General features: G+C 36.4%; 1 protein-coding gene across 1 annotated transcript in view; it reads left to right on the top strand.

Annotated features, from left to right (window-relative positions):
* The first annotated feature begins 4,889 nt into the window (after positions 1-4,889).
* LOC107696516 (protein naked cuticle homolog 2-like) overlaps positions 4,890-12,533 on the top strand; it is an 8,011-nt gene continuing 367 nt past the window's right edge. The window contains exons 1-5 of the mRNA XM_016496875.1: positions 4,890-5,238; positions 5,323-5,349; positions 5,434-5,486; positions 11,475-11,535; positions 11,710-11,822. Coding sequence (XP_016352361.1) covers positions 5,214-5,238; positions 5,323-5,349; positions 5,434-5,486; positions 11,475-11,535; positions 11,710-11,822 — 279 coding nt within the window. The 5' untranslated portion in view covers positions 4,890-5,213. The remainder of the gene's footprint in view (positions 5,239-5,322; positions 5,350-5,433; positions 5,487-11,474; positions 11,536-11,709; positions 11,823-12,533) is intronic.

Raw genomic sequence — 12,533 nt, 5'->3', positions numbered from 1 at the left:
TACATTGCTGTCTATGGGAGGGACAGAGAGCTCTCAGATTCCATCAAAAATATCTTAATTTGTGTTCTGAAGATGAACGAAGGTCTTAAGGGTTTGGAACAACATGAGGGTGAGTAATTAATGACAGAATTTTCATTTTTGGGTGAACTATCCCTTTAACAGATGTGTCACTTTGGCCACATATGCCGTATATGAGAATGACTTTCTATTTTTTCTCATTTTTGGGTGAACTATCCCTTTAAAAAATTATTAAACCCTCTCTGACAAAACATACTGTGCAGTAACGGAGAGAGTTTTCAAAGAATATTCCAGGTTAAATGTAACAAGATTTATAGAGAGCATCTGTGACATGCTATCGGTTACCACATCATCTCTTAGTTTGTACAAAAAAAAGCAATGCATTTAAAATGTTACTCTTAACACTGTCGATACTAGATCTTAAAGTGTATTTAAACCAGGATATTAATCTAACAGTCATAAGTAGCTTGATTTCTATTTCTGATACATAATTTTTTGGAAAGTCTTAGATGTGGGGAAGAGATTTATTTATTTATTTTTAATTCTACTGTGCTCATCAGTGTGCCTTTTTGTACTTTTTCTTATTTATATACGTTACCTAATTATGTTAGTGTTTGCTGTGTCAATCAAATGCAATCAACCTTGCATACTCATGAATTGCTAAAAAATTCAGTTTCTACCTTCACTTGCTAAAATGGTAGATAGTTTTTGGTTCATGTTAACAACAGCCTCATGTTTTTTATTACACTGAACAGGTTGCCATGTTTTGATTGTCTCTATTACTACATTACAGTTATAAAGGTCTATCGCTCTAGAAAGGTGTCATTGTGATATAAGCGGAAAGAAAGAATAGATGATGTGATTACAGTTGGTGTATGTTTTTTTTTTTTTTTTTTTGATGAAAAATTTTGGTGGTCAGTTTTTACATTTTTGACCTTCGATTAAATCATCTTGTGTAGTAATGACCAGTTTTTACATCATTTTTATTATTTTTTTAACTGAAGTTTTTATGGTGGTGGTATTCTATATCTTCTTCTTCCTTTTTTTTGGGGGGGAAATGTGACCATTAACCTTGCTTTGTCATTTGCACTTTCATAGACTATACTTGATACATTCCCAGTTTGTATGATGTGTAGCCAATAAACCGAAAGTATTGGTAAAGGTTTGCTTGGATTAAAAGTTTAAAGTGCAGTCCTGTTTTGTTGTGGTTCATGAAAGAAATCTAATGCAATATACAGTACTTGCATTCTCAAAATATGACATAAATGGCACCCTCCAGTGTTTTTTTTTTTCTTGACAGATTTTTTTGAAAATAAGAATAGCGGAATTTTATTTTAAAATGCTCAATTTCTTCTCTTGGATTTTTTTTAAATTTTTTTAAATTTTTTTTTTTAGAACAGAGTAAGGTGAGGTACATCATCCACTGGACGCCACTCTCCCGTGAACGCGCATACGACAGTTAGCGGAAGTTAGAGATTAAGGTTTATAAAGTTGTAAATATGGATATTTTTCTTACACAAACTCATCGCTTTGCTTCGGAAGGCCTTTATTACCCCCACGGAGCCGTGTGGATTTCTTTTATAATGGATGGGTGCAATTTTTTAGACTTTAAATTTTGGACTCCCATTATAAAGCATGGATTAGCCTGACCATTATTTAAATAAAACTCTTGATTCTATTCGTCTAAAAGAAGAAAGCCATATACATCTAGGATGGCTTGAGGGTAAGTAAATCATGGGGTAATTTTCATTTTTGGGTGAACTAACCCTTTAACTGTAAGATCACAAATATAGACATTTCAATGCTGCTCTTTTTTAATGTTTCTGTACAATGTACCATGATAGGCCTATAGCTTCTCTTGGTCTACATTAATTGAAATGTGTAATTTTTTTTACTATCTTGGTTTAATATTCAAGGCCAGGAGGAGTGTTTGGGAAACTTGTTTGGAAACAGTCAGTATTTAATTTTTGGTGCCACTAGTGTGAATGTGTATGTTTGAATGTGTATGTGTATGTTAGCTGCTCACATAGTTCCGAGTTCTCAGGGTTCAGCACACTGTTGTGACATCATAGTGGAGATTCCGTTCTGGCAGCTCTAAACTGCTGCTCTGACCCTTGTCTTCTGTTGGTGTGTTAGGAGTGAAAAGATCGAAAGATACTTTCGTGACTTTCTGGAGATATTAATGACAAATACTGACTTCATTTGCAGCATTCAGTGTCCACAATGGCACTGTTCAGCAGTGTATGTAGACAACTTTTTGAGCATTTTGCTCACTTTTTGCACAGAAGGGAGACACCTCAGAGGGCACAGCAGTGTGTAGCGCAAGAATGGGCGCTGGAAAGAGAGGTAAAAAGAAAGGTGAAGAATGAGAAATAAATGAGGGAGGAAGTCATCAAAACAAGGCTGAAGAAGCGAGAGAGACACTCAGCCTTGAAAAGATGAAGGAGAGAGGAAATGTGCATCAGAAAAAAAGAAAGTCTGCCAAATTCAGAAAGATGCAGAGTCTAGAAAAGTTGGTGGAGGGAGGAAGTGAGCATAGAGAGGCTGGAGAAAAGAAAAAGAAAACTGAAGGAACAAAATACCACTGAGCCAACTCCACTTCTTGTGGAGGTCAAACCTCAGCAAACTCTAGTCCTCCAGTGAGATCTTCCTTCTTGAAGCCAATAGAGGGAGAACTTCAAAGTGTCTGAACATCTCACTCTAACAGCCGCTCGCTTCAAGCCCCTGCCGCCAGTGACCAAACCGCCCATGCGGCCTCAAAAGCCAGCTCCTGCACCTGAGGAAGTGTCCCTGCCATGTTCTCCTCTTCAAGTGGATCCTCCCAAACCGTTGGCTGTTCCTCCACGTCCCACTCCAGCGTATGATGAACTCTTTTCTCTCCGACACTCCCAAGTGCATCCTCCCAAACGACTGGTGGTTCCTCCGAGCCCCACTCCTTCACCTGATGAAGTTGTTGATCTGCATTGTTCACCAACTCAAATGTGTCCTCCCAGCCTGGTGAAGCCTCAGCCATCCACTTCTTCCCTGTTTGAGCCGCCTCCACAACTCATGCTCATTGACATAGAGGATGAGGAGAACGGGTATGTGGAGTACACAGGGAAGACCATCCGGGCCTGTGACTTACTCAAGTCTGAACGCCCCCGACCGCTGGAGGCTGAAATGAATCCAAGAAAAATGGTTGCTTGGTTGGAGAGTGAAAGCGAGGTGCGGGAGGAAGTGTGGGCGAGTGAAGTGGTGGAGGTCCAGGGATGTGAGGAAGATCACCCCAATGAAGTGGGAGACTCCAAAGCCATTCAAGGCCATTCGGATATCCCTTCTCAGAAAAAGAAGCAGATGGATGAGCACATGATGAAGCTGCTCTGTGTAAGCTCTCCTGAAGGTTCCAAGAATGAGACCCAGCAAAATGTGAACATCCAGGAAGAGCAAACGAGCAAAAGAAAAGTGGCACTTGTTCTGTTCACCTTGGTAGAGTATAAGCCCAAGAAAATGGTTGAGAAGAAAATACGGAATGAGAAGGAGCAAAGAGAAAAAATGTTGCTGCTTGCATGCTACAGGAATGATCCAAAACTGAAGCACTTGTTGATCAACAAGCACAACTGCAACTACTGCTCCTCTGAATAAAGATCAGGGTCTCCAAAATGCCTGCTTCACCTTTAACTTACTACACATTTATGTGCGCAAATAAAAAAAACTGCAAACTAAAAGCTGAAAGATCAATGACTCTTCCTAACTCTTATAAAATAATAAAACACGTTTAATGTTTAAATGTTTCGTATGATAGCACGTTTATTATGAACTGAATTTTTAACCTTTTTGTTTTTTTAAATAACATTGTTTATAACTGGTACAGCAGCAGAAAGTGAATGATTCAATACAGTTTAAGATTCATCAGTTTCAATTTTTCTTTCAGTGGTTTAATGTTCATGTGCAGAATTTCCTGATTTCACACTAGACAGACAATTAATCCTCTACCACAGTCTGTTCCGTTTTATTTGTGTTTCTTGTTAAAACTTTTCATTTGATTTGAGTGAGAGGTAAATTCACATGTAAGTTCATTATACTGTCTCTGATACGGAATTAGTGACTAAAATTTTTGTCTTGGTCTGTAGGTCAAGCAAAATTCACAGGAAGCACTTGCATGTGAGATGTTTGATTCTTTCAATATATCCAGTACATCACTTGCACCTTTCTTCCCCTGCACTTTGTTGATTTTTCAGAGCAGTTCTTTTCTCGGATAAACAGGTACAGGGTAAAAAATAGCAGTTGCATTTAATCTAATCTCACTAATTATGTGGCTGTTCTTGCTATTTGTTCATTGTTTTTCAGATCTACACATCCAGTAATTCTTCATTCTCAGTGGACAGTCTTCCAGAATGGCCCATACTGGTTCTTTCATTGGAATTTGAGTTGAATTACTGAAATAAATGAACTTTTCCACGACATTCTAATTTATTGAGATGCACCTGTAGCTTATAGTTGCAAAGTTATTGTGATTATCGTGATCATTTTTGAGAGAGAGAGAGAGAGAGAGAAAACAGATCTCCTTTCTATTTCGTGATACGTTATATCTCAAGACATCACCAGATGGCGCTACAATGTAATTGCTGTTTGATTGATGAAAAGCATTGCAACTGTTCTTTTGTATAACGAAATGCAGTGAAGTTAAACAATTTTTAATACATTTTTTTTTTTTGTATTTAGGTGTCTCAAAGCTAAAAAATATATATATATTTGGTCTGAAAAGATTATGTTGTGTTTCATTTGAAACACAATCGGTCATTTTAAAGAGCTTGCTGAAAATTGCGAGATTCAAGTGAATCTCTCGGAAGAAGAGAAATGAGAAATAAATAAACCGAAAATGTAGTTTTAGGAGTATGGTCTAATGTTTGGATGAGAATTCTCATGCAGATTTTACCAGGCTGTCGAATAAATAAAGTGGGTTAAAACTGAAGGAGGTGCACATCGTCAAAGGGGAGGGTAAATCGAGTTGCGGTGCCTCCACAGCGAGAGAGCGAGCGTGAAGCAAATTCTCACGGAAGAGTTTCCCAAACTTCTTTCAGTCTCCGGCAATAATATGGACAGACTTGAATGGAAACATGCATATCCGGCTCCACTTCATTTATGGCACAGAAGATGACACAGTTGTTTCTGAAATGACAGCTCGTTAGTTCTTTCCATAAGTGAAATAAATCAACATGGGAAAACTGCAATCGAAACCTGGTAAGACACTGCGAATATCATGCCAGACGCTACAATTTATCAAGCGGCTTTATTTTCATTCTTGTTTTCTCGTTTTTTTTCTAGCCTGTAAACGGAGAGAGAATCCAGAGGGTAAGGTGATGCATGTATAACTTTCTTATCCATAAAGCTGTTACATAAGAAAATTGTATTAAATGGACATTTGTGTTGCAATAGGAGATGTTTTCAAGGAGGCTGACTGTACTGGTGAAGTGGACAGAAACAAGCAGGTAAAGGTGACAATTCTTAATGTTCAGGACAGATTTAAGTTAACTACACCACATCTATATGAGTGCATGTTTAAGAGTTAAGTGTTAGCTGGTTGATGAGCACAAATTAACACTTCATCTTAACTTTTAAGCCATTATGAAACATTACTAGATTATATAGCTTACTCATGAAAAGCAATGTAGCAACAGTAAATACATTTGTAGTCATTGCATACTGTATTCTTATTGCAATGTTTATGAAATAGACTACTGATCTGCTTAGCATTATGTAATGTGAGTTTTGCTTATTAAAATAAACAATGTTGCTATAAAACCCTTTAATTTGTACATTATGTAGCCAGTACATTAGGTTTATCTTTATTTTTATGACCTAAAATCTGGTGTCAAACTCTGAAGTACCAATAGTTATTATTTTTTTTTTGATTATAATGGACAAGCTGCAAGTATTCCTATTGTTTAAGTAGAGTATACATATAGTCATGGGTTTGATTCCCTGGGATCTGAAAATGTGTATACCTAGCTTGCACTATTTGAAGTGAAGTGAAGAAATGTAAATGTGAGTCAACACAAATCGACATAAATTGGCTTAATCATTTCCACACTTTAGACTGCCAGTTGCTACTCAGTTTTTGAAAACAACCAGGCACTGAACAGTTTTCTCCGCATTGCACTGTACTCTAAGCATTGTATTTAAATGGTGTTGGGTCTCTTCCCTCTCTTTCCTTTGCTCTCATTCTCTCAGTGGAGCCTGGAGCCTTCATCACTGTGTGAAATACATATGGCCGGCAGCCAGAACAGCAGGGTCTTTGAGCGCAGCCCCACCACACATCTGTTATTGGTTTTGAAAACAGAGGGAGGCTGTGATGGGAAAATGGGGGGAAGTGGTTGGAGGAGGGAAAGGAGGTGTAGTTGGTGGGAGGAGTGCTATGATGAAGGCTGCTGCAAACGAGTTGCAAAATGTAGACGAGTGGTTCAGCTAAAGGTGTTGGATTGTTGTGGTGATGCTGTGAACATCAAACGTCTAATTCAGAGATCAGGGTTGGTGGTTAGGACCAAGGAAACATACAACACAGTGCATTTAGTGTTGCTGTTTGTCAGGCGAATTCAGACGTGCAGGAAGATGAACAGTTACCTGGATTTTTGTGTTTGTGTAGGCCGTTTGTTTTTAACATTTTAAAGACGTATAGACCCACTTACTTGGAGGAGGTTGACGATGACCATATATCACTAAAGATGTATAAAAGAAAGGGCTTAAAATGCTTTAAATGGTTTGATAAATCAATTTTCAAGACAGGGTACCTGTAGCAGCTGAAGGAATACATATAAATAGCCACAAAGAATGGCACATTAGGGTGATAAATGCAATAAACAAGTTGTGATATTGCAAAAAATTTAACATTATTTGCTAGTAGTTTTTGAAGTTCAGTTGGTTGAGCATGGTGCTAGCAACACAATGATCATGGGTGTGATCCCAGAGAACAAGCATACTGGCAACCTGTTCATATTTGTTAGTAATCACAGATGATGAAACTATAGACATCGGTCAGGGTAGTGTCATGTTTAATTTTTGACAATTAATGAAACCAAAACTGTGAAGTACTGTGTTTAATGGATTTTACTGTTTACCAACATGCCAGCTGTTCAACTGGCAAAAATTATTTTATAAAAACTTTAAGAAAACAAAAAACGCCATAATTTTTTTAAATTTACCCGTGATTTAGGACATTTATGCAGTGCATGCCACTGTAAAGACTGCAAGTCTACCCCTCACAGCCTTGTTTTCTGTCACATAAAATCAATATGGCAAATAAACTTACTAAAGTCTATTGTGCAAGCTGAAAATGTATGCAAAAATGAAGAAAGAGTACTTGCTTTCTTTGAATTACACATGTGGGTTTGCTTACTGTTACTAAGTGACAAATAAATGTTTTAGTAACAAGTTAGATTGCGGATGAATGCATGTCACCACCAGTTGACACAAATGTTCACATCTGTTGTACGCTATCAGACAAAAAGGTACAAAGCTGTCACTGGGGCACTATCGAAAGGTACAAAAGCTAAAAGGTACATCTTTGTACCTTAATTACCTCTAAATGATACATAGTAATACATATGGATAACTTTTAAAAGGGTACCACCCCTGAGAGTATACATCACATGAAATAGTCTCCAAAAAATGGGATTATAAGAATACATTGGCATCATAAATCCAAATCTCATTTATTTCAGTTTTACTCACAGAATGTATTCACACTGAATCAGTCTTTGACATTAAATGAGGACATGTGTATGCTTTCTGTCTCCAGTGTGTTTCAGGTCTAATTAGGACACTGTTTTTTCATGGCAGGATCCTGCAGTGTGGGTCATAAAGCAAGGGACACTTGAAAGGTTTTGGTCTCAGAGGGCTCAAAGGAGTCTACGTTTGCTTGGAAAGGGTGGAAGAATCCTTTCTTTCACCCTTTTTCCTCTCTGTCGCACTTCAAAGGACACAAGGAAGTGTGTGCTGGAGGCAGTGACCCATGTCTCTTTAGAATAGGGTGCATGGGATGACAGCTATGTTTTCTTAAATAATTTAAATGAGCATGAGAACTCATTAAGTATTATTACTTAAGTCTGTTTACTGCTAACACTCAAAATTTGTTGGTTGTATCAGGAAATATCAAAAATACATAAAAAGTTGTGAAGTAACAGATAAACTGATTCTGTCCTGTTCTATTGACCTTCAACTTCCATGTGTTGATATTTATTTATTTAGTCATTTAGTCATTTAGCAGATGCTTTTATCCAAAGCGACTTACAAATGAGGACAACAGAAGCAATCAACTGTAGTATTAAAACAACTAAAAACATCCAAAACTAAAAGCTTAAACTTGATAGGTAAACTAAGCTTTTTTTATACCCGTCTAACAAAATACTAAATTAATTCAGCTGGACACTATTTATCTGATAGAAAAACAAGGGCAGTTTTCGTCAGCTAGCACAGCTAGTTTGCTAGGGGGCCCTTTAATCACAGACGCTAAAGTGCCCTTTCAGTCTGATCTAGGTGCCCCCAGACTGCTATTTCTACTCACAATGGTATAAGCTTGATGTGTGGTTTATATTAGATTAGAGTTTTTATAGTCCGAAATATAAAAATTCTGTCATCATTTACCCACCATCAAGTTGTTCCAAAACTGTATAAATTTCTTTCTTTTGCTGAACACAAAAGAAGATATTTTGAAGAATGTTGGTAACCAAACAGTTTCTGGTCCCCATAGACCTCCATAGTATGGAAAAAAATACTATGGAAGTCTATGGGGACCAGAAACTGTTTGGTTACCAACATTCTTCAAAATGATGACAGAATGTTTTTTTTTTTTTGAGTGAACTATCTCTTTAAGTACTTGTATGCCATTAGTCCATACTAATAAAATCAAGTTTGGGTAAGAAAGGAATACTACAACTGAAAGCCATTATGCAGTTCTTGCTTGAATCATTGCCCATCTAAACATGGAAGGCATAGTGATGCTGGATTGCGTTTGAGTTTATTCCAAGACCACGAAAGATAAAATCAATCATGCCAAGCCTCAACATTTTGAGCAAATAGTGTTAGATATTCTAGTACCTTGAAGCACGATCATACTCCAACCCACCTCAGCTCACTGATGATCAAATGGCATGTTGTTTCTCTCCCTTTCTCTCACCATGTAATAAGGGTTCCATCCAGGTGTTTGGTGACAGGAAGTGAGAGGAAACAAAGCCAGGTACTGTTCTGAACCTCGTGAGAGGGTACAGACAGCAGTGTGAGTGGGTGGTGAAAAGGAACTGGAGTTGGGATAGGGGGTGTCTGGCCCAGTGACACCAGGCTCAGGGCAGGAAAAAAACCCTCCAAGCTGGTAATCTGAGCCCACATCAAAGGCCCTAGAGCAGGCAGAGTGTGGCAGAGGCTTGGCAGTGATGATGGGAGAAATCATTGGCAAACTGATCACTGATCACTGATCAAACTTCTCCGGGCTTTGTTCTTCAGGTGTCTGTCAGACTGCAAGTTCTGGTAAACGTATATGAAAAAATATTCTGTTAAATTTACTGTAAAAAACATAAAAAAAGAACTCCCCAACGTTTGACTAATTTTTTACAGCAGAAAATATTATACATCTTATATTTTACAACAGAAAATGTAGCACAAAACTCCCAAATGCACATTAATGATAAAATGAAAAGAAAAAGGTATTTATAGAAAATATAATTATATGTTTTGTGCCATGCAGGGGCTTCTGGGATAGCCTTTTACTGTTTTTAATCATAACTGTATGGTAATTACTATATAATTTGTGCTTGCAAAAACCATACATTTGGAAGTATTTTACTGTACAATTATGCTAAACGATTTTTCACAGTATATGGTAACTTAAAGTTAACCAAATAACAGGGTTTTACTGCAGCATTTTTACAGTTTTTTTTCCCTGTAAAAATTGCAAACGTTTTACAGTGTCTATAGGTCTGTATTGGTTTTTTAATTGTTCATGTTCATAGCAACTATTTTTATATTTCTACATATTTTTACCTTTGCTGTCATCTAACACTCACTTAAAATGAATCTTTAAAACACTAACAATCTAATAATTATTTAAAGATATCTTTAGCAAATCTCAAAATGAATGTCCGTATATCGTACTGTATAATGTCTGTTGTGAAGTTTTAGGCATTTTATTTGGTTAATGTAGAGAATAATTTAGAGAAAAAGTGTAGCATTTTAATGTTAATATAATAGTTTAATAGAACCGCTTTTAGTTATTGACCATAACATAAAAATAATAATTGGCTTATCAGTATCAGCCATCATTTTAATCGGCACATCCCTAATATATTTATTATTTTGTGTTGGGTGATTTTTAAACAAGCTCACTCAAAGGGAAGGCTGACTGCATGTTCTTAAGCTGTTTTCTCCAGATAGATGCATGGTTCTGGCTCATAAAAGAAGGTAGTTGTTGTGTATGTTACTTCAAATGCAGTTTGTATGAAACCTTATGCTTCTCACGTCTGGCCTCAAATGAGCACACTGGGTGTTATACTTAATGAGTTGATAGTGTGAGTTAATATCTGGTTTTATAGTTGTGCATGATGTCAAAGCTGGCATGAGTAACACCGTGTCTACATCATGCCCCTGTCTGAGAGGGAATTCTGTTCATATTCACAGTGTTAACGCTTTCATTTTTTTGAATAATAGATTTATTACGTAATATTACATTTAATATGAAATAGTATGATATTCTACTATGTTCAGTAAAAAAACATCCAGCAGTGTGATCGATTTATTTAAAATTCTAAATGTTAAAATTTGTTATGGTGGTTGCTCACAACAATTTTCTGTTAATACAGAATGCTGTAAGGATTCTTTGAATTTCATAAAGTGTATTGTTGTGTTTTTTTTTCCAGAAATATTTAAATGTTGCAAGCAAAATTACATTATATTAAGTTAAAAAATGCTAAAATCTTGGAATGTGACATACGTTTATAGTTGTGTTTTTTGCTAGTGTAAGAGGGACAAAGTTGTGGCAGGGAGGATTACAGATGATGTTGAGCTGTTTTGTCATGGAGGGCAATTCACTTCCTCCCTCAGAAACCAGCAGTGCAATCATACTGACCCCAAAGTCTGGAAACAATTGGGCTTAAGACCACAGGAGTGCAAAGAATGAAGTGATTTTTTTTTCTTGTTCCTGGTGAATTCATTATGGGGGCTGGTTTTCCAGCTCGGAAGCATGTTTTCTACACCAATGATATTCAGAACTGACTTAGAAATGCAAAGGTTCATAGATCATGTTAGTCCATTTATCATTTTACAGATATTCACCCTCCAAAGAAACTAGCATGAGTGTTGTTTTCTATACTTTCTAATGTAATATAAATCATCCTGTGGGTCCTTTACTGCACACAATAGCTGCACTTGAATCCATTGTTTTCTTAGGATGTCCAAAGTTTTAATGATTTGTTTTGCCTCTTTAACTCTAGGATCTTAGTGGTAGAGATCCAAAAGAAGATCAGTTGTCAGATCAGTACTGTTCGCTGCCGGGTAAGTCGAGCTGTGAAAGGAAACTCATTTACAAACAGTGCCTTTGTTTAAAGCGAATTAATACAGACTTATCTGTCATTTTAATATTCTATTAAGTTGGATATTTTTCTAAAAAAAAGTTTTTCTCAGTTAAAAGTCTTTGTAAGATCTGTTAACATTATCTGTTGTTTGTAGTAACACTGCCACCAGAGAGAGTAATGGAGACTCCCAAATCTTCGCTTTCTTCTTCTGAAAATGACAGACGGCATCCACTCAAAGATCCACTCAGGAGAAATGGGAAGAATGATGTAAGTTTTTATCATACAGAAAACTGCATATGATACAGTGAATATCAGGTTTGAGATCCTAATGTCGCCTAACAAAAAGTAGACCAACTTGGCGTACTGTTTAAAACTTTGGGGTCAGTATGATTGTTAAATGTAAAGTCTCTCATGCTCACTGATGCTGCATTTACTATTATTCTACTATTAAAAATTTTCACAGTAATATTGTGAAATATTATTACAATTTAAAATAACTGTTTTCTATTTTAATATATTTTAAATATAATTTGTTCCTGTGATGGCAAATTACTCCAGTCTTCAGTCTCACTTGATCTTTCAGAAATCATTCTAGTATGCTGATTTGCTGTCAAGAATTTCTTCTTATTATCAGTGTTGAAATTGGTTGTGTTGCTTAATATTTTTGTGGAAACGGTGATGCTTTTTTCAGGTTGAATAGAAAGTTCAGAAGAACAGATTTTTTAAACATTATAAATATCTTTACTGTCACATTTGATTAGTTGAATTCATCCTTCTAAATAAAAGTATTAATTTTCTTTCAAAAAACGAAGTCTGACCCTAAAGTTTTAAAGGGGTCATATGATGCGATTTCAAGTTTTCCTTTCTCTTTGGAATGTTACAAACTGTTTGTGAATAGATAAGATCTCTAAAGTTGCAAAGATTAAAGTCTCAAACCGAAAGAGATATTCTTTATAAAAGTTAAGACTCGTCCACGCC

The sequence above is a fragment of the Sinocyclocheilus anshuiensis genome, unplaced genomic scaffold, assembly GCF_001515605.1.
Source record: "Sinocyclocheilus anshuiensis isolate Anshui unplaced genomic scaffold, SAMN03320099.WGS_v1.1 scaffold590, whole genome shotgun sequence".
Classification (NCBI taxonomy): domain Eukaryota; kingdom Metazoa; phylum Chordata; class Actinopteri; order Cypriniformes; family Cyprinidae; genus Sinocyclocheilus; species Sinocyclocheilus anshuiensis.
Note: the sequence above shows the minus strand (reverse complement) of the source record. Positions and strands in the feature narration are given on the sequence as shown.